Source organism: Madurella fahalii (assembly GCF_045866475.1).
Source record: "Madurella fahalii IFM 68171 DNA, scaffold_6, whole genome shotgun sequence".
In the NCBI taxonomy this organism is placed as follows: domain Eukaryota; kingdom Fungi; phylum Ascomycota; class Sordariomycetes; order Sordariales; genus Madurella; species Madurella fahalii.
Window position 1 is genome coordinate 3,642,008 of NW_027263976.1, and position 19,129 is coordinate 3,661,136.

The following is a 19,129-nucleotide window of genomic DNA, read 5'->3' on the forward strand; positions in this document are numbered from 1 at the left end:
AGGCCAGGCGGCAGTTCCCCGGACGGGAACAGATGAGAGTCCTAAGCATTGGCACTGGAATTGGAGCTCTCATCGTCCGAAATACTCGACTACGGATTCCCAATACGCGAAAGAAGGTAGCCGCATCGTCAAGAAGGTTGCAGAACGCCTAGATTGCCGATACGGCGAGAGCGGCCAGTACTATCGGTTCGAAGTTGATGCGGGATTGGAAGACATCACGTTATCGGAGTGGGAGAAAGCAAGCACCATCTCTGCGCATACACACAATTACTTGCGTGAGAATCAGCGGGCAGGTTAAAAGTTTGTAGACTGTATTAGTGCGGGCCTCGGAGGTAGCACGCCACAGACTGAAGACGTCGCATCGCTTGATGGAGATGGAACTGGGTTCCAAGAACTGCCGCCGGATTCGCTGCCCGCTGAAAAGGAGAGCATAGTAGCAATAGCTGGACGTGGAGCAGCACCTACTCGTTAGTACAAGTGGAATCAATACACTATCCCCGCTGCTAATAATAGAACGTACCAACTACTATATTCTTTTCCCAAGAAACAAACGCTTCGTCCGAAAGATGAAGACTCTAAATGCTCTTAAGGAGATGGTTTTATCCAAATGGAACAGAAAGTCGCTCTCGTCGGCGGACCCAAGTTGCGTTGCAGTGTGTACTGTACCATCCCAGAGTATGGACTGGTATATTCTGAACCACACACCATGTATTAGTATATTCTGCTCGCTGACTACGACAGGTGTTCCTGTCCGCTGATTTGATCCGAGTTGGCCATTGTTCGTGTCAAAACAGTCCATAACCTGCCCCCGAATTGTTTTCCACTCTTTGGTTCACAGCGTCGGGCCACACGGCCACGCCGACCATCTCATTGGTTCCCTTCTCAGCAACCAATGCAAGTTTCGGCGTCCCTCGCGCGTCTGTGTAGTCCGTCGCCATCGACGCCTTTTCTTGCCTTTCGAGATTCGATCAACTGGCTTCCCCCAAATCTCCACTTGCGATGGTCTCAGCCGCATCCAACGGTCAGTCGATGAGTCGACACCAAATCCCCGGACCCCAGGCGATTGGCGCATCGAAAACTTCGGTCCGGCGCATTTGGATCGTATTTTAGCTGAACCAGGGTCTTGCGTGGAGCTTACTTGTGCCATGCATTTGGTGCTGTGTGACCGTGTCGACGCAGCTCAGGCCCGCAACAGCGGTGCAGATGAGATAAAATCTTTCCACTCAGGTGTCTTGCGCCCTCCTGCTTCCAGGTTGGTCTCTAGGTGTCTCATTGTTTCAACGGTTGAACGCACTGATGGTGCTTGCAAGCCAGACCAGCCACCGACCCCTGATCGAACACCATGCCACGGGGATCTCCTCTGCCGCGAGAATCGAGGACCTGATTGCAACCCGATCGCATGAATTCTAAACCCCCGATCTCCCAAGAGATATCGCCTCTTCAAGAACCCTGGTGTTGATTACAAATTTGGAGTTTTTGGAAGGTGGGAATAGGATTCCAAATTTTATTAGCGTCTGTTCCCGGTCTGATGTGGTTACATCTATTCCTCTTGGACGTCATCCATCATACTCCTGGTTTGATTACTCATTTGACCCAAGACTGAGATCTTTCTATAGCCATTTCGGTGGCCTTTCTCGACCTAGCATTCGCTGGGAAGGCTGCTTGTGGACGGAAAATCGTGTCAAGACCAAAGGATCAGGATCGCGGTGTCGATGATCGGAAACAATGTCACCCTGCTACGTACAAGTTATGCGCTCAGCAACAAGGAAAGCCTATGTATGATCAAGTACCCTAGGTATCGGAAACTAGGTATGGAATCAAACCCAACATGCTGGTCCCTAACGAGCAATGCATTCCAACGGTTGAAGAAGGTCTTGTTCTTCCTTTACGGTCCAAGCCCTTCTCCTAGGTTGCGTTCGTAAGAAATGCTTTCGTTCTGGAAACCCCAATGTGTTTAAAGGCCCCCAAAAGCTCCAAAATCCTCTCAATGCCTTTTTGCCCTGACATTCTGTTGGCTTCTCCTCCTTACCCCCTCGGGCTTCTTCCAAGCCAATCTATTCCCTACACCCCTTTCAAAGAAAGCCTGATCGAGATCTTCCATCTCTGATTACCCAACAATTCCTCAGACTTATGTACAGTCCCAAAACCAATGAAATAAACATAGAGCTGTAAATGTCATTATCCCCGTCATTCTCATAGTACAAAAGTGAAAAAGGGTAGATGACTGAAGCAGCTAGGGAAAGCAGGCCGACATTTGCAACGACCCTGAACACGTTAGTGCCGAGAGTTGCCATACTTTCACCCGGGTCATTTCCGTCTTCTTTTTTGTATATCAAGGTATATGCCCAGCCAGATAGGATAGTACAGATTCCAATCCAAACAATGACGCCCACAGTTGCCCTGAAGGGCAATGGGCTTTCGCACAGCCTCCAGATCACAACGCCCAGGATTGCATATGCCAGGAGTTCGCATAAGCGGGCAAGCACGTTTTGCCACCGGGAATATCCAGTAATAAGAGGTCGAGCATCCAAAGGACCCTTTTGACCGCTCAAAATGGCCTTTGTCGAGACAAACCACCAGAGTGGAGTGAAAAAGGCAGGCACGATTATGACACCGTAGACCAAGCCATGAGTAGTCTCCCAGGAGATGTTTTGGTTGGTGATTACCGCCTACAGTGCGACTCCTACCCTAATAAAGAACAAGACCGTTATTGTCAGTTCGAGCCGTCGTAGTTGAAGGAAAGGGTGGCGGGATGCAGGAAATGGCCCTTTCAGCGACAGGAGAGCTAGTAAGGTAGCCAAGACACCCATCTCAGACTCGGGGGTTTGGGTGAGAAAATAGGACAGCACAGTAAGCATCCCGAACGACAGAAACAGGAGGGCCTCGATTATCCATCCGGAGGAGCGCGTGGCCTGGGTACTCCGGCGCAGCTTGGCGGCAAGCATATCCCAGCGGAGAGCACGAATATTGGACGGAGTCTGACGGACTGCTCTGGTCAGACGTCGGCGGTAACGCAGGACGTAAGCGAAGGTTGTTATCCCAACGGTTATTAGCAGCCACATCCACCAGGTCAACTTGTTTTCGAATTCCTGGTGAGACATGTAAGCGTGCACTCGGAGATTATCTGCGGGAGGAACTTCTATGACTGCTGGGGACTCACATTAATGTTCATTCCAAATATACCGGCAACAAAAGTAGGTGGAATGAAGAGAAAGGCGAGGTTCGTAAGTCTCGTAACGACCTCGGCCTGCTCAATAGCCTTCTCGCTCTCGAGGATGCTCATGGCAGACATGAGGATCTGGTATGTGCCTTCAACTCTGTGCATCATGACCTCTAGCCTTTTTGCCGCCGATCTAAGGACTTTGGGCTCTTTGAGGACGCCAGCAAGATACTCAATGGTTTCCATCTGGTAGAAAAGATGGTTCCTCCATCTCGGCGGATAATCTCTCCAGCTCTGAGGCACTTCAATCCCTCTCTCCATGGTAAGCTCAATCTCATCGAGCGCGGTGTGTAAGGCTGCGAGAAACCTGGCCTGGTCGTTAAGCACAAGTTTCACGATGGCATTCTTTACGGTGTCGAGCACACTGTCATTGTTGACCGATGTGGTGGGTCGAGTATTACGGATGATAGAGATAAGCCTCTCAAGATAATTGTCGTCTTCTTGAAATGAGTTTGACGTCTCTGACGTCTCGTCGCGGTTACCGCCTCTTAGGAGATTGTAGCGGACTTTCTTGATACGATGTCGCCGGGGCTGGTCGAACAAAATGATGCCTATGCTGGCGGTTAGTTCATCCGACGAGATATGACCAAACCCACTCACAATGTGATATCCCATCCGAAACTTCATGATAGAGCGAAATGCACTCGTTTGCCGCATGAACCATTATCTTTCGAGCAGCAACTGTGAGTCGCGGTTTTCCAGGCAAGGGCCTCGGAGTCCCTTCGGTGCCCTCCACCCCTAAATCAGTTGACGCCAATCTCTGAGCTCGCTCCAGGTCACTCTCAGCTCTAGTGACTCCAGTCCCCGGCTTTTTTGCTGCCCGGGTTTCTCCCACAGTCGAATCCGCGGCCTGTACTCCCTCTGGGGTAGTAACGCTGCTACCATCCCTCACCTCCTCCTTGCCGTCATCATTATCCTCGTACTCTGATAGTGGGTTATATAGTCGATATGGCTCCGATATACGGTCATATCGTTCATGATCTAGTTGCGACAAGATAGGGTTGGCATCGTCAACATTAAAAGGAGTCTTGCGGCGTCGGAGCCTGTTCTCGCGCAACCATATCTCCTTGGCCTGCAGTGCTTTCCTAGACCACTTGGCCAAGAGAATGTTTCGGTTGTCTCCAGACCCCCGCTGATCTGAGATAGGTTATCGTAGCGATGAATGTCGAAAAAGTCGTTCGGGACGGTGACGGGAACTTTTTCGCGAATTTCCGAGATGGTGGATGCGGATATTCCCTCAACGAGGTGCAGATGCGCGATTGCTTGCTTCGTCGCACCCTTCGCGGTGTCATCGCCTTCATGAATCTGTCCGTCTTGGAGAACTGTAAATGACTTGATGGCGGAAACCGGGCGTTCGGGTTCCATTTCATTTTCTTGGAGCCCATGTTCCTCCATCCTGATGTCTAGGTACGCTGATAATGTCTGAAGGGTTGTCAATAGTTTCTTCCGAGGGAATCTTTAAATTTTCATTCTCACAAACGCAGCGTTAGAGTCACAGTCCAGAGTGCCAAAGGCCAGGTCGGGCTTTGAGAGCCTGATGACCCCAGGAATCAGTTCAGAGGACATGGCTGGGTTTGCCGCCCACCACTTGCGATGTCGGACAACCATGATGGGAAATCCCGCAGCTTAAAGTCTGCATCAAAGAGTATCCAGTAGTATCCCGAGGCTTTGCTGAGGGGTACCAACAGCCCTGTCACCACCAATTGTTTCGTCACAAACCTGGTCCAGCCTGGGCCCCGTGCGGCCTAAGCGCCGACGCTATGCAGGTCGTTGTGTCAGGGGAGATCACGGTGTTTTGTGTGGTAAAACCCCCCCTCCCGACACCCCCCGCCTCTAGTCTCTGACGCACAGCCTCATTCTTCTGGCATGGAGAGGGGGCGAAAGTCGTTGTGGCCCGAGCGTTGTAGGTGCGGGTCTGTGGTCGTTACGAACATTTAACCTCTCATATCATTTTATTCTATACCAAAAAAAAGTCACCATTTTCAAACATCATTTATTAGTTTATAATAGAACTTGATACTATATAAAGGAATATTAAAATTTGCTTTTGTGAGCTCGATCTAGTAATACAGAGCTATTTTAGTTTTCATTTAACGTACTTTATCAGTGAGTAGAACATATTAGTGAGTAGAACACTGTCAGAAGGTAAAGACCTCTTTTTTATCTAGCACAGAGCAAAGTGAGAAACGGAAGGTTGGGATGGAACTACTTAACCTGTGAGAGCAAGAGACTCTTACAACAAAAAGAACAGTCAGCAAATACAGCGGTAGATAAGTAGATAGATAGAGTAAACGTTTAGGGTTCAAATCGCAAGTGCAAAGCGATTTTCAAAGTAGGTGCAATTGATCGTATGTTTTAATTGTGTGTGTGTGTACGTGCCTGCGTCACTACTTGGTCTCCTTCCAGGATTTGGAGACGAAGGCGAACCTCTCTCTTATCCTTATCTCCTTGCATTGAACTACTAGGATCCAGATCCACGGATATGGGTCCGGGCGTATAGATCTCTATTGATATATAAGCTTAGAAAATACAAAGAGCTAATGTGCTTTATAAGCGAGCCGAACATATAAGCGAGTTAAACACTCTCTATCACACTATAGCAACTATCCTCCATTGCCACACCACCACATTATGAACCAACGATAATTACATCAGAGACAGCTGAATCAGATGCTTCTGCAGCCTCTTGGAAAGTGCGAGCATTATGGCCAGGCTTGCCGCACACACCACAGCACCGAACCCTCCTACGACCCTCCCCTGTACTACCATTATCTGGCTGCATTTCTTGCACTCCCTCCCTACCCACAGTCCCCTGACCCAATATATCCTGTGCATCCTGTACAGCAAGTGACCCTCCAAGCTGTACACGCGTTTTTTTTTTTTTTAGCTCTCCGGCGCTTGCTTAATGCTTTGTTGGCCTTACAGAGCAAAGAGACCTTTGACCGAAGAAGAGCCGTCTCGTGCATTACAGCTATCGTACTCTTGGTAAGCTAGTCCACAGCAGTCAATATTGAAGTCGGAGAGCTATTTTGATGGTTGGTAATACGAGTCTTGATAAGCGTTGACTGCGAGCCAGGGTTGTACAGTGCTATGCTGTAAGGTTGGAGGTATTGGTGTACGAAGCTTGGTATCTATTAATATATAAATAATAATAATAATAATAATAATATAAGCTGGGAATAAAGTAAATAAAATAAGAAAATAAGATAAGGGTTAGAGATAAGGGTCAAAGTGATGGCTAAAATTTGGGCCAGAATTTTGCTACCTAGATTTGCCACCTAGTTTGCCACCTAACTCTCTATCCAAATCCACCATCCACTTTACTACCCAGCCTCCCTGCCCGCAATTTAATTGAGACTGCAAAACTGGTTTTTACCCCTGCACCTACCACCACAGACATCATCATGGCCAACAAAACACCACAACCTTCGACTTTCCCATCTTTGTACTCATTTTCTAAGGTAGTAAGAGCTTCAACAAGGTCATCATGGGTTATGCGCATTTAATGACCCCAAAAAAGGCCCGTATTCAGGGCACCTGCGACTTCCTCGATAGGCACCGTATTTCCTACAGCCACAACGATATCTTTCGATTCCACGGCACAAGCAAGGCTACTGGGTGGAGGATTCTCTCCCAGCCGAGGATTCAGGACGGCCGCACCTACTATTCGCTGTACCCGGCCGACACGCGCAGTCGTAAGAGAAAGATCACCCCGGAGATGCTCGCCCAGATCGAGAGGTTCATTGACAATAACGGGTTCGACGGCTATACAGTTCCTTGGGCTGGACTCCCGGCAGCTGCGGGCCTCGATATCGACGTTTCTGCCGATACCTGTCAAAAGGGTCAGGCGCTAGTCCAAGGATCAGGATCACAGGATCTAGTGCAGGAGTCAAACCCATGTATTCTAGTCAGCTAAAGCAGGCTGGCAGCTAACTGCGCCACTGTACGGACGTCATCCTGTACGCGTATCTCGTCTATAAAAGGAGCAATCTCTCTAGTAAAGATAGACGAGAAAAAGAACAGAACATAAGAGGGACAATCAACACAATCAAGAGAAGACATATAAAAACCTCAACTGTCATTTCCCAAGATTCAGAGGTGCCGTGTTTCCGACAATACCGTTCGCCGAGCTGTTAAGGATCTAAACCTCCGGATGTGTATTGCCTGTGAGAAGAAATATACCTCCCCAGCTCTCTGCAAATGCCGTTGCGAGTATGCGCGGATAATGCTCGAGAGGTACCCCGATTCTAAAGACTAGCGGTATATCCGGTTCTCTGATGAATGTCACTTCGGTTGGGGTCCTCAAGGAAAGGTCCGGGTCATACGACGGCCGTGGGAAAGGCACTGCCCAGACTGCCTTCTCGAAAGGATATACCAGCCGAGAAGGACCTAAAGAGGTTACATTGTTGGGGGGCGGTAGGTTATGACTTTAAGTCTGACCTAGTTTAGTACGATGTACCAGGCAATTCGAATGGCAAGATGTCTATGCAGGTATATCGCGACCAGATTCTTGAGCCAGTTGTAGGCCAATGGCTACGTGACGGCCACTCTTTCGTCCTGGAGGAAGATAATGATTCAGGCCACGGTACCTCAAAGTCGAAGTCGAATATCGTCCGTACCTAGAAGGAACAAAACGGTTTGGACTACTTCTTCAATTGTGCTTCGTCACCAGATTTCAGCTCTATTGAAAAGGCATGGCAAGGGCCAAAACAGTATGTAAGAAAGCGGCCCTGTTGGGACGATGACATCGTTAGGGAGCTTGCAGAGGAAGGTTGGGCCTCTGTTAGCCAGGAAAGCATCAACAAATGGGTAGATTCAATCCTACAGATCTTCAAAGATTGCTTAGAATTAGAAGGGAGGATGACTGGCAATTGAATATATATATTAGTATCGAAATTGCAGCTATTTTGAGTGTATTATTGATGGTTGAGTGTGTGGGTGGCTGTTTTGCAGTCTCAATTAAATTGCGGGCAGGGAGCCAGCTCGTATTCAAGTTGCCACCTCCTTTTAAGAGGCCCACTTTTATCCTGAATTAATAATCAAAGTTCTTTGCTTAGAAATCAGTTCTGTCGGAAAGCACGGCACCTCTGAATCATAGAGAAATGACAGTTGAGGATCTTGTGTGTCTTGTCTTGATTGTCGCGTCTTCGCTGTCTATCTCTGCTGGCCCTGGAGGAGCGTATTAACGCTTTCCTGGTCCACCTCGGAGAAGCGCAACTGTTATTGTACCGTCATCGTGAGTCAAGGAGTGCGTTAGGAGTAGGAAGAACGACGAGAAAGTGGAGATGAAGGGGGATTCTGGTTTTTTTGGGGGTTGGGAGGCTACGACGGCATGAGCGAGCCAGGCCAACACCGAGCCTCGAGGGTCGGACGCAGTTGGTTCGCATCCCCACAGGGGACGGGATCCTGGCGCCGAAAATGCATCTCCATCGCGAATGCGCGGGAGGTGTTCTGGAGATGTCCGAACCTCACTGGTTTTCCGCGACCCGATGTTTGAAGGTGATGAGGTCCATAAAGGAGAACTTGAGCGGACTCAGAGATGGTTCGAGTCTGTCTGGGAAGCTATTCTATCGGCCAACGAGTCTTACGAGTGTACCCAAGGTCCCCCAGCCAGAGTCCACCTCCCAGATGCTCTATACGAGCCCAACCTCAGTAGTTGGATTGATTATGTCAGCGAGGTGCATCGCCGATGGGTCCAAGTTTCTCCGGAAGAACCCAAAGTGCCAGGCCCGTCGGCGGACTGGGACGAACGTCGTGTTTGGCTGGCCGCTCAAAAAGCGATTCTCGCTTATACAACGCCAATTACTCGCCGGAATAGCCTTCTAGCGATAAAATCACGGCTTGTACGACTAACCAAGGCTATTTCAGACTACGGCAAAGCCTATTGTGTGTCCTGTGCCATGCATTACTATTCCGCCCGCGTCTTACTTTCTCTGCTCGCGTCCTCGGCACCCGCCTTTGCAGAGGAATGCTGGGTCCTCCTATATTATGGACGCGAACAGGACATCAGCGACGAGAGCGAGTCAGAACATCATTTCGACGAAGACCTCATTCGGGAGATCATAGAGGAGGATGAGGATCTTTCGGGCCGGCATCTTCCAAGACATGGTCAACCGGATACGCTACAGTCGATCTTCGACCAGCCATTCCCCGTTGTCAAGCAAGGCCTCTCATCAGAGGCAAAGGACCTTTCTGGTTAAGCCGCGCTTGGCGCAATGAGAAGAACCCTTTTGATCCCGCGGCAAATGCACACCTTTACATCTTGACATCCCCAAATTCAACCCCGGAAACGGCATCCGCGCGACCGGCTGCCTGGCCTAAAGGGTGTCCTCCCCCGTTCTTTCCCTTACCGCTCCAACATCGTCCGTTCGCACGGTCAATCACCTCGCCTTTCATCAGGGCTATATGTCAGGGGATTCCCTGATTCCCCGTTCCTGTCCTTACGGTTATGTCCTATGTTTATGGTTATCAAATATGCCTTTGCTCATGTCACATGTCTCTGTTCTGGCACTTGATTTCTGGCGCACGCCGTCACCTGTCATCTAGTTCTTGCTACCTCCGTAGCAATCTCAATCTTGTATGTGCGAGCTGACCTGGACCTTGGTGCCCGCCACACTACGGCATGAGGATTCAATTCTCAATCTCTATCGCCGGGACACGAAGGGTCTTCGTCTTTCGTTCAGATAAGGATGTCTACTAGGGGGTGCGTCGTAGGAATAAGAATGCACGAAAGGCCGACCTGATGTCTGCAGATATTCGGCGGAGTAATGCTGGATATAATGAGCATAATTATGTGTATCAAATATTAATTTAAATGGGATCTGACGTCAGCATACAAATGTTCAGTATAATTCTGTTGAAGTTACGATATACTCATTACATCCCGTCTCATTATGGGTCTTGCGTAATGGGAAGCTGGGAAGTGGCGAAACTCGGGCTCGGTCTTGCAACGCGATTGCGCTCTGGGAAAATTAGGGAGATTTTCAAAGGAACAATCGCATTTAGGGACGGGGCTCTGGTAAGGGAAAAGTCAATCTTGGAGATTGGTGCTAGGTGGAAGATTCAATGACTCAGACGTAAGGCAATCTTTGAGTTCTAGCATGTTGAAGTCGCGCAAAGTTGACTATCCCAATCCCGTCCGTGGTCGGTGAAATTGCTGAACCGTGGCTGGCTTGTGGAAATACGGAAATATGGAGAAGGGAAATGCAATATTCTGACCACATCCAGCTCTTCAACCCCTTGTCTCGATATCCCGGCGCCCACAGTAAACCCAATAACTTTCTAGTAGACGCCGTCGACAAAATCTACGACAATCGCCTTCTCTACTAGATCACCAATACTCTTGACGAATGCTTGATGAGTGGGGTCTGTCGAGACGTAATAGTCTCTGTCCTCGACTGAATCGAATTCGACCACAAACCCATGCGTGGCGCCGTTCTTTTTAGACAGACAAGCTGGATTAGCCAAGAACTAACGGGACTCACTATAGCAGTAGCTATCTATTTACCCACCTGAAGCCCTTCGGGCGAATTGTCTTTTCCTCCCTTCAGGGACTTGATGTAGATGCTGTTGGAAGTTGGGTGCAAGCACGTTTCCTTGAGCGCTAGGAAACGATCGCAAGCCTAGATAAACACTCAGTTCCTTTCGTACCTCGAGTTGCGAGACCTTGTGTCACGGGTGGAAGTAGATCCATACCGCTTTCACATCTTCCGGTTTAGCGTCCGCCTTGAATTGAAAGAGAACTGTGTGGGTAACGGACATGGTTTGGTGATGGACGTACGGCAAAGGTACAGCGCAATAGGGAAGGGAAACTAAAGGTTATGGTCGCTCGTGTCATTTGCAGGTACGATATAAAACTACCGACGGTTGTCGAGAGCTTTCCCCGCTTCTGCACGTGAAGGGTGACATCCGGTGTGCAAAGACCATTGTAATCGAGAGCCACAGGCAAGGTACCGAAATGCCTCATCATCCTAACCCTTGCAGCTGGACATATATAGTAGCTAAAAAAAAGCCAAAAAAAAAAAATCAGCTAGGAAATAGGTAGGTGACATGTATTCTTGACCGAGAGCTTCCTGCTCGTTTACCTTGGTCAGAAATTCCGAGTGATAAGTCCACACCACCCATGCCCGTTTCCCCAGAAGGCCAACCAGAAAACCGCAAGATCGAGATTGCCTAGCACCAAATGGCCTAGAATACCTTTAGAGTCAAGCGGGACCTACTATGACACACGGTACATATATCATATATCTAGTATGCAGGGACTCTGTTCCATTCCAAGGCAGAGACTCCGGAATATAATGACAACGTGTCTAGGATGATCGTTAGTGACTGGACAAGGCCCAAGTGCCATGTAGCGTATATTTGAATATACACAACCATGCCGTCGGCGCACAACGTTCATTGCCGGCCGCTTCACTCAGGCCCATCAGCAGAATGTCGGACAGGGTTTATTATACTTTCCTCAATTTCAAGGTTATTTGGATGCCCCTGCAGAGCAACCTGGATCACGCTAAGGACGATGCTGACTCCACAAAGTATGGCGACGGGCCAGAACGTCCAGAACTGTAGAGTGTCCTCCTATGGGATGGGCCTAGAACGCTGTACTGCAATACCGGCAGAGAAAAATAATGCAGCTTCTAAGGAATGAGGCTTGGGTTCGATGCGATAACAGTCATTGGTATTATGGGTTTGTACTAGTAGCTTGTCAGATGGATCATGATTCCCGGTAACCTGGGTTCAAAGTCCAGGCGTATAAGCTACCAGACGGTATTTCCTTGCCCAAACTCCTGCCTTAATACCGCGAGAACCCCTCGGAACTTGATTCGACGAGACGGGCACTTCCCGTAGGGGATAAAATAGTAGCCCAAAGGCCTCTCTCGTATGGCGACACCTCTGGTCTGCATACCGACCGTGTTGACGATCTGCGTGTGAGGTATGGGAATACGGGTGGCGAATTGTACTACCACACAAGCGGCAAAAAATAAACAACCGCGGCCAAGTACACTGCCTCCGGGCCGCGCGCGCATTTGGGCACAAACTCGGACCACTCGGGCTTTCCCGCGCTTTGGGCCTGAGGCCTCATCGATCCAATCGCGACATGCCCGCCGCGCTCTTTTTGAGGCGAACCGTGTGGTATGACCCTTACATCCGTGTGGCGTCATCAGACCACCACACCACCACACTTCCGTTTGAGAGATAAACACAATAAAAACTGCGCCAGACCTCCACAGACATGCGGAAGTCGTGCATGACGGGAACCCCATATCGAAGTGGCACCTACTGACCAAAGAATCGCAACTGAACCACACCTGGATAGCTGTGCACCAAATGGCTGATACCAAGGGTCCCACGGGCCCGCCCTCCGAATTCTTGGCTGCATGCCCTAAATTCCGGATCTTGGTGCTGGGAAACCCCGAATCGACCAAGCAGGAGCTCTTTAGCAAGATCTTTGGTGTTGACCTTCCAAAGGTATGCGCATGCGCAGGTGGTGGCGGCGGTGGTGTTGGGCGTGACCCTTGAACCCTGGACCCTGGTCTGCGGCAGTCGTCTAATGCACTCATGCTGATGTCGGTAATGGGCGCACAGAAATTAGTTGACGCTGCCTTCAGCGGGAGCCAGGGAATTGAGACGGAACTCGACTTGCAGGGCCAGAACGAGCGCCTGGCGATTCACACATCCCCCAACTTCTGGGCCGACGACGAGCGCGTCTACGACCGAGTGCACGGCTTCCTCGTCTCGCGTTCTACTCCCTCGACGAAGCAGGAAGATCGTATACACTGCATATGGTACTGCGTCGCGAGCGAGGAGCAGAGACCCGTGGGAGAAGTTGAAAAGCGCTTCTTCAACGGTCTGGGCTCGTTCGCGCCGCACGTCCCCCTGGTCCTCGTCTTCACCAAGTACGATGAATTCGTGAGCAAAGTCAAGCTCGACTGGTCGCGGGACGCCCAGGAGCAGGGTCTGTCAAAGGTTGCTGTGTCGCACATACTCCGAGACTTGTCGTCGAAGAAGTTTGAGAAGCAAATCGGCAAGAAGTGGGATGACGTTCTGAACGAGACCATCCAACGCGTCTGCGTCTCGAGCGGCGACAGCGAAGACGATACGAGGAGCTTCGAGGAGCTCGCCGGGGTCACACTCGCCGGCCTGCAGCACAGCAGCGTTAAGTTTGCCTTTGCGGCAGCGCAGAGGAACTCTGCCGCAATATCCACCCAATGTGAGTTCGGATCGCTCCCCTCCCGGTCACAGCGGCAGCGCATAAACCTGACCCTGAATCCCCAAACTAGTCTGCGCCGACACGGCAGCGAGCTACTTCGAAGTCGACACGGGTCACGCCCGCAAGATGCACGGCGTCGACATGCGGGATATCCTCCCCAACTTCTTCTCCAAGGCGGTGCAGCTCTTCAACATGCGCGACCCGGCCGCCGTCCTCGCCGACGCCGCGCTCCTCCCCCGCGTCCTCGACGAAACCTTTGACTCGTCCCAGAAGCCCCTCCTCGCCGAGTGCCTCGGCCGAAGCGGCACCGAGTCGGGCACCATCCTGCTGAACCTCAGCCCGCACGAGCGCGCCGTCCTCCTCGCGCAGGCCCTCGCGGGCGTGGTGCTCTTCCTGCACCGCCTGGCCGGCGCGCAGTGGCCGCACCAAGACGCCCCGGGGGCGCCGAGCGAGCTCACGCAGCGGGCGATGGCGCGCGAGCTCGAGACGGTCCGGCTGGGGCGGGAGAAGAGGGAGGTGCTCGAGACGGTCGAGGCGAGCACCGTCTTCACGACGTGCTCGCTGCGCAAGGAGATAGCCGATCTCATCGTGCGCGCGATCCGGAACGCCGACAAGTTCGAGGCGGCGCACCACCACGGCGCGTCGAGGGCCATCGTCGTCGAGGACGACTCGGAGCTGCAGGAGATTTCGCTGAGTTTTGTGAACGACAAGGGGCCCGATGATATGGTGCTGCCGTGCGGGTTGACTATATTGCCGCTGAACTGAAGGAGGCGTATAATGTGTGTGTAAGTGTGAAATATTGAGAGTGGTTAGGGCGTACTAGGGATGGATTTGGAATATTTTTCTGCTGGGATCTGTAGTTTCTGGCCATCTCGGATGCTCGACTAGTAGATCAACTCAATGACTTGATTACTGTACCGTTCGCGTTATGGCATGAACTGTATACGACAACTTGTCACAGGTGTTGTATAACATCTGAATAACTGACTGATGTAAAGTTGGGTTAGATTCTGGAGACAACGGGCAAGAAAAAAGGCGGGAAGCTGGTAGGTAAGTGGAGAGCGGAAACGGGACTCGAGAGATAAAAAGGGAAATAATCCGGCGATTGTAATTGCCAAAAGTGGCAAAAATCTCTCCCGCCGGGAATTGAACCCGGGTCTCGAGCGATGTCAGTTCTGGGTGACAAGCTCACATACTGACCACTATACTACGGAAGACTTGCTAGTGTGAGCACCAGCCGTAGTGAGGAGCTGTTGGAGGAACGGGAGGATAGGTCGCCTTATAAGGTAGGGCAATCTACCCCGCTTCCCGCAACGCCCATTCCCTGGACTGGGCTCTAGACCGTCAAAAGGCAAACCATTGTGCCCCCTGCCTGAGCTGGCGTTTGTCACTGGATGGGCTGTGCAGATGTAGTGTATTCGAAAGGTTTCTTTCCTCCCTTGGCCCCCGAGATATTCTTCGCCAAGGTACAGATTGTGACGTCATACGCACTTGTTGATAGCCGAGATCACGGCCAAGTGGAGCACTGGGTGAAACCGAAAACGGTAGAATCTGCTCAGGCAAGGGGAGCGCACACTACCGCAATGCAATCTTGCAAGTTGGGGCTGCTTTGGTGGTTGTGACAGAAAGGAGAAACGTACGGGGATGAATTAGGGGCAGAAAAAAAAAACATACAACACCAGGGATTCGCTGGTCGTCACCGACCCAACTACTAGTCTGGCCCTCACAAGCTTATCTAAGGGAAAGCGGACGGGATCCCGAGTTTTCCAATGTGTCCTAGTCGTAGGTGCAAAGTATGCCGAATTTGGGAGCCCTAGTGCCCAGGAAATGGGATGATGAGTTCCGGAAAATGGGATGCATCTGACGCTGGAAAGACCCACGGACCTTAGGACAAGATTATTTTGTAATTCCAGGGTTAGGGTTAGGTCGCCATAACGGATGCAGCTAAAACGGCAGCTCTTGGTACCGTTCTGGAGACGCTACTCCCAGATGTATCTTGTAAGAACAGGCTAGAGTCTAACGAATGGGATTGCGCGGAAAATGCGCGCCAAGCTCGCACAAGCCCGCCAATGAGAGGCAGTGTGCCCATCAATGGTGGATCTCTTCCGTCTGTTGACTTGATGGCTTTTCAGCGGTCTCTAGGATTGGCATTTTTTGGATGTCTGGTACTGCATCCATAGGAGGAGGACCTTGGTCATTTGGCCCTGACAGAACCAAGTCTTTTGGTAGTCGCTCTCTTACAGATGACTCTTTTGGCACCTCCCCCATTAACGGGACCTCGTCTTGTAATGTCCTCTCTAGCTCTTGGACCTGGTCTGTAATATCCTCTCCAGCTCTTGGACCTCGTCTTGTAATGTCCTCTCTAGCTCTTGGACCTGGTCTGTAATATCCTCTCCAGCTCTTGGACCTCGTCTTGTAATGTCCTCTCTAGCTCTTGCGGAAGAGGTTCTGAGAGGGCTCTCTGCTCGGCGGCTCCAAAGGAGTGTCCCGCCTTTCTGGTGTGGGACGCTGCTTTCCACCCACTGTCTGGGGAGTATTGTCACCTGTCATGTAGGTCTTGGGGGCATCCTGCGTATTCTCCGGGACGGAAACAATGATTGCCGAAGATTTCTTGCTGGGCGAAGCATGAGTTTGTATCGAGTCGTGCATGGGTATCCAGCTCGCGGGGCACGCAGAAGGGTCAGAAGGGTATTCCACTGTTGGTCCCACTAACGTTAGTGCAAAACCACCAAACTTCGGCTCAGGATTTTGCATGCTATGTGCTTCCATCCACCAGCCTCTTCATCCTGTCAAGGGAAGCCTTGGCGTTGGCACGTGGCCAAGAGAGACCAGCTCTTTCCATGTGTTTGTGCCAGTTGAGAGCCGCGTAGCGAACGAAAGCGTGGCTCTGGATTCTCCTCCGAACCTTCGATTCCCAGACGTCCATCGTGTTAGATGTCGGCGCTGCCCCAGAATTGTCAAAGTAGGCCATGTTGAGGTATGCAATGCAGATGTCTGCGAGGATTGAGTGTGAGGCCCTTTCACTCAGTTTGAGGCCCAAACCACCGCCGAGCTCTCCTCCATCTGTCAACAAAATTGACCGGAGACACCGGTGCGCTAGCTCCAGCCGCTCATCCCGGAACTTGACAACATGCCCGAAAAACACTTCCATCCTGATCTTTACATTATCGTCCAGGGAATACTCAAACTGCCTAATGTCCCGCAAGAGAACATCAAACGTTTTAGCGTCTTCCAAGTTCCGCGAATCTGGCTTCATCATCATCCCCAACGCGTAAGCGATGCTGAACTCGGCACTCTTCAATGGCACGTTCTGAAACAGAGCCCAACGAAGAACTTGTACAAACAGTTCGGGGTCTTGCCGTTTTTTAACAAGACTTTGCAGGATGAGGCGATAAAGGTCCTGCACGTCGTGCGGCAGCTGTCCCACTAGCCACACCACATTCGTCTCCCCGGCCATGGGGCTCCGGCTCAGATACTCCACGATTTGAGTCGCCCATGAGCAACAGCCCCTCGAGCGATTTGCGGTAATCGCACATGCGTCTTCCTGTGCTGAAGTGGACGATTTGGCGGATTTTCCCAGAAAGCCCAATATCTTCCCCAGGCCCGTTCTCAAGGTTGTCTTGATATCCTCTTCCGTATCTTCAGGTGTGACAAGGTACTGGTTAAATCCGGATGCAGAGAGTTGGGTTTCAACTTCCGGATCTTTCCGCGACAGTAAGAGGATACGAAATCTCGGGGTTTTTGGTCCGCTGTTGTCACCTATTTCGGGATTTTCGGGTTTCAATTTCACAAGATTCTTCTCAAATTGTCCGAGACAGTCAAGACATCCCATCTTACACTCATCCCGGAGCTCATCCAGCCCATCTACAATTAATGCCAGGGAGTGACGCGCGGCAACTTTAGCCATTGTGTTTGGCCAGTGCGTTAGGAGCAAATCGCGAGTCCACATCTTTGGGCCCAGTTGCAAACGCTGGGACATCTCGGGTAGGATATCTCGAATTATGCCTGGTTCCAGATGCAAGGCTTGATGAAGTGTGGCTCGCATTAGGGATTCGAGATCACCGCGTCCTGGGGTGGAGTTGCTCAAGAAACAGTGGATAGTCTCGAGAGGCTTGGAAGACAGGGTGGCAATCAATGTGCTTGGCTAGAAAGCTCTTGCCGACACCCGGTTGACTGTGCACCCAGAGTTTGTGCCTTCCTGGCTGGCCATATAGCCAGTCTTTGAACTCAGCTCGCTGAAGGATCCAGGTGCAAGTTCCCGCTGTCGGCTCTTTGTCCAGAGAATAACAATGAAACTCTTCAGAACAAAGGGAAATAATGCGCCTTCCTCTCTTCTGTGGTGAGTTCATCTAGCAGTAGTCAAGAAGGAGGGGGTACAGTTAGCTTGGTTGTTGCTCCGTAGATATGTGCCAACTGGTGGGCTTGACGAACCGATTGGCTTCGGCGTACTGTCGATCAACCGTTTCACGCCGGCCGACACTAGCCGGAACTTCTCATCATCGGCATATCCAAACTTGCACAATTCAAGATGGTCCCCCGACATGTAGGAATGCTTCTCCCTATCGATATCGTGAATTAACCCTTGATCTCGTGTGACAAACTGAAAAAAAAAAAAAAAAAAAAAAAAAAAAAAGTGTTAGTGCATTGCCGCCAGAGGCTTCCAGGCAGTTGTGGAAGCCAATTCAGGTCAACTTACAACATGCTTCACACCGTCCATGGGATCATCCTCCACAAAAGACTCAAACTTCATTTGCCTCTGGACTGCTTTAAAGTCCTCCGATACTTTAGAGAGTGTTGAGCTGTTAAGCCTGATCTGTTGGACCATTGTGTGGGTCGGGTTGACGTTCTCTCCTGGAGCATTGCGCCGCAGAACACGCTCAGTAAAGAGGGGCCACGCTGCGTCATCCATTTTCCACTGGGGGGTTGCAAAGAACATCTACAAGTAGTACCGTGTTAGCGTTTTCAGCATTCGCTGGGCACAGAGAGTTAAGATTTCTGAACTTGCAATCCCACGGCTTGCCTGCAATAGGGGCTTATATTGCTGCCTGCTGCAGGCTAGCCGAAGCGCCTGTTTGATGATGGTTCCCCCCAGGCTGTGGCCGATGAAGATGATGGGTCGCACCGTGGCGGCCTCATCGTCTTCCCGACCATCGCGCAGTTTGCAAAGTAAGTCCATAGCGTGCTGCCTGATGCGTGCTGTGCTTGTCGTGCCGTAGATTGATGCATTGTAGCGAAACGAGTGGACGCGAATGTCAGGCACGTGTTTGGGCAGGAGATCCCGGGGCCATACACAGCCATCGGCGGCTTGCCAACTTTTGATGTGTCTTGGGAATGCAGGGGCACAAGGGCTGAGAACGCTTCAACGTCGGGGTGGATGTTGTTTGTCGCCATCCTGCTTGACCCTCAGTCGTGCTCGGTGTTAAGAACGGGAACACCGAGATTCCAACCCGTTCGTTGGGCAGCTCTTGCTTGGGGTTCTACCCCACTTCTTGCAGCCCCAACTTTCAATCGCTTCGATGTGATTTGTTCCCCGTCGCGCGCAGCTCCTGCCAAATTAAATCGAGCTACTCCTCCTCCGGTATAATAAAGGTTAGTTCGGTACAAGCCCCACTTCTTTCCTTCAGCGGTATAGCCACTGAAAATACAGGGCACAAAGGTCAAGGTATCCAATCATTTCGCAGCTTTCTACAGCGCCCAGA

At 50.9% G+C, this 19,129-nt stretch overlaps 5 protein-coding genes and 2 non-coding genes across 7 annotated transcripts; 2 read left to right on the forward strand and 5 right to left on the reverse strand.

The window, feature by feature from the left end:
- Window positions 1-2,669: 2,669 nt before the first annotated feature.
- On the reverse strand, window positions 2,670-4,786 carry MFIFM68171_11113 (uncharacterized protein; the record flags this gene model as incomplete). The annotated part of the gene is made up of 5 exons (XM_071066532.1): window positions 2,670-3,089; window positions 3,161-3,771; window positions 3,821-4,357; window positions 4,498-4,642; window positions 4,697-4,786. The coding sequence occupies 5 exons, from the start codon at window positions 4,784-4,786 to the stop codon at window positions 2,670-2,672; spliced, it is 1,803 nt and encodes a 600-aa protein (XP_070922633.1).
- Window positions 4,787-10,501: 5,715 nt separating this feature from the next.
- On the reverse strand, window positions 10,502-10,981 carry MFIFM68171_11114 (uncharacterized protein; the record flags this gene model as incomplete). Its single annotated transcript, XM_071066533.1, has 3 exons — window positions 10,502-10,657; window positions 10,732-10,842; window positions 10,916-10,981. 3 exons carry the CDS (start codon window positions 10,979-10,981, stop codon window positions 10,502-10,504), a joined length of 333 nt encoding a protein of 110 aa, XP_070922634.1.
- A 1,566-nt stretch (window positions 10,982-12,547) lies between these two features.
- Window positions 12,548-14,195, forward strand: MFIFM68171_11115 (uncharacterized protein; the record flags this gene model as incomplete). The annotated part of the gene is made up of 3 exons (XM_071066534.1): window positions 12,548-12,688; window positions 12,806-13,430; window positions 13,501-14,195. The coding sequence occupies 3 exons, from the start codon at window positions 12,548-12,550 to the stop codon at window positions 14,193-14,195; spliced, it is 1,461 nt and encodes a 486-aa protein (XP_070922635.1).
- A 366-nt stretch (window positions 14,196-14,561) lies between these two features.
- On the reverse strand, window positions 14,562-14,647 carry MFIFM68171_t172. Its single transcript is given in 2 exon segments — window positions 14,562-14,596; window positions 14,611-14,647. It is a non-coding gene; the product is annotated as a tRNA-Asp (tRNA).
- A 453-nt stretch (window positions 14,648-15,100) lies between these two features.
- MP_IFM68171_r78 lies at window positions 15,101-15,199 on the forward strand. The gene has a single exon (XR_011606025.1). It is a non-coding gene; the product is annotated as a 5S ribosomal RNA (ribosomal RNA).
- Window positions 15,200-16,185: 986 nt separating this feature from the next.
- On the reverse strand, window positions 16,186-16,887 carry MFIFM68171_11116 (uncharacterized protein; the record flags this gene model as incomplete). The annotated part of the gene is made up of 1 exon (XM_071066535.1): window positions 16,186-16,887. The coding sequence occupies one exon, from the start codon at window positions 16,885-16,887 to the stop codon at window positions 16,186-16,188; it is 702 nt and encodes a 233-aa protein (XP_070922636.1).
- Window positions 16,888-17,775: 888 nt separating this feature from the next.
- On the reverse strand, window positions 17,776-18,821 carry MFIFM68171_11117 (uncharacterized protein; the record flags this gene model as incomplete). The annotated part of the gene is made up of 4 exons (XM_071066536.1): window positions 17,776-18,030; window positions 18,127-18,366; window positions 18,436-18,616; window positions 18,721-18,821. The coding sequence occupies 4 exons, from the start codon at window positions 18,819-18,821 to the stop codon at window positions 17,776-17,778; spliced, it is 777 nt and encodes a 258-aa protein (XP_070922637.1).
- Window positions 18,822-19,129: the final 308 nt, after the last annotated feature.